Here is a 1,946-nt window from a genome sequence, read left to right as displayed (position 1 = left end):
GAATTGGAATCACTAAAATAATTTTGAAAAAGAATAATGTGGAAAGAGTCTTACTACTGTTAATTTTAATGCTTACTCTAAAGCCACAGTAATCAAGACAAAGTTGTTTTGGCAAAGAAATAGACCCATAAGTCAATGGAACAGTCTAGAAATAGACCCACACAAGTAAAGCTGATTGATTTTTGCCATAGGAGCAAAGACAATTCAATGGATTAAAGAAAGTCTTTTCAACAAATGGTGTTGAAATATTTGGACATTTACGTGTAAAAATGAACTTGATCTAAACCTCACATGTTATACAAAATTCCTATACAGAAGTTATTATAAAAATCTTTATACATCTTATATGAAAATTAACTCAAAATTTATTATAGATCTACATGTAAAATATAAAACTACAAAATTTTTATAAGAAACATAAAAAAATTCCTTGTGACCTTGGGTTCTTTGATATGACACCAAAAGCACAATCTATAGAGGAAAAATTTGATAAATTAGACGTCATCAAAACCAAAAATGTTCTGTCAATGTCACTTTTAAGAGGATGAAGAGGTAAGCTACAAACTGGAAGACAATATTTGCAAATTACATCTCTAACAAAGAACTTGTATCCAGAATATATAAAGTACTCTCACAACTCAATAATAAGAAAACACCCCAATTAGAAATAAAGCACAGTCCTGGTGTCTGGGTGATTCCCAGGGCCCAGCAAAGGGACCAAGTTTCCAGACCCCTGGAGACAAGGGGTAACACACCGAAATCTGGACTCATGTTCCACTCCACCTTCCTCGGCTGAGCAGCTGCCAAGAACAAAGGCCGCATCGCCCAGTCCCTGGCAAACAGGTGTAGTATTGCCTCACCAATCCACTGCTTCTCTGAGGTGCCCTAGAGTGTACTTGGGGAGAAGCTTCGAGAACCAGCTGAGGAGCAGCTGTCCTGTGAGACTGGAGAGAGTCCATGACAGTCTGGATGTCAGGAAGGAAGCCGTGGTTCAGGCAGAGGAAGCGGCTGCTGAGATGACTATCCAACCAGGGTAACAGGAGAAGAAATGCTAGAAGAAGGAAAAGAAAAGAACGGCAGCGCTTGCCCTCGCTGCTTCAGAAAACAGTAGTAGTACTTGGGAGGAGCATGAGGAGATGGTTGAAAAACCCAAAAAGAAGAAAAAGCAAAAGCCCCAGGAGTTTTCTCGGGAGAATGGGATAGAAGACCACCCATCTATCTGTCTCCAAACCCAAGACAAAGAGACCTCTTTCAAGGAGGAGGTGGTTAGTAGTGGCCTTGTGGAAGCCACTGGCTGCGTGAGTCTTCCCAAGAAGAAGAAATCTTCACCCAAGGAGGGAATAGCAGTCAGTGATCCCAAGGAGGCAGGCAAGAAGAGTGTCTCTGAGAAAAAGAGGAAGTCCTCTTCCAAGGGGGAGACAGTCAGCCGAGGGCCTGAAGAGGCTGCTGGCAGCAAGAGCAGCTCCAAGAAGAAGAAAAAGTTCCACAAAGCACCCCAGGAAGATTAGAATGGACACTCCCTGTGAGGAGGGGTAGGCCATAACCCACAGTGACATTTCCCACCCCAGAGCTCATACCCCAGGAAAAACAAAATTCACACACACACATACACACACACAAAAGCAAAAGATTTTAGCAGACATGTCACCAAAGGAGATACTTGAATACAAGTGGCAAATAAGCATATGAGAAGATGTTGAATGTCATTGGTCATTAGGGAAATAGAAACTAAGACCACAGTGAGTTACAATGCACCTACAGGATAGCTATGATAATTTTTTAGAAACTGACAATAGCAAGTGTTGACGAGGATGCAGAGCAACTAGAACTCCTGTGCATCGCTAGTGGGAGCACAACATGGTACAGCCCCTCTGAAAACAGCTTGGCAGTTTCTTATAAACACACACTTACCATAGGACTCAGCCATCCCATGCCTGGATATTTAC

General features: G+C 42.0%; 1 protein-coding gene across 1 annotated transcript in view; it reads left to right on the top strand.

Moving 5' to 3' along the window:
• Nucleotides 1–1,510, top strand: part of LOC105810431 — a 9,158-nt gene extending 7,648 nt beyond the window's left edge. Inside the window, 1 exon segment of the mRNA XM_012644429.1 lies at nt 801–1,510. Within this exon segment, the coding sequence (XP_012499883.1) occupies nt 801–1,508 (708 nt within the window). The 3' untranslated portion in view covers nt 1,509–1,510.
• The last annotated feature ends 436 nt before the right edge of the window (nt 1,511–1,946 follow it).

The sequence above is a fragment of the Propithecus coquereli genome, unplaced genomic scaffold, assembly GCF_000956105.1.
Source record: "Propithecus coquereli isolate 6110/MARCELLA unplaced genomic scaffold, Pcoq_1.0 Scaffold212, whole genome shotgun sequence".
Lineage (NCBI taxonomy): Eukaryota > Metazoa > Chordata > Mammalia > Primates > Indriidae > Propithecus > Propithecus coquereli.
The sequence above is the reverse complement of the archived record's forward strand: the minus strand, read 5'-3'. Positions and strand labels throughout refer to the sequence as shown.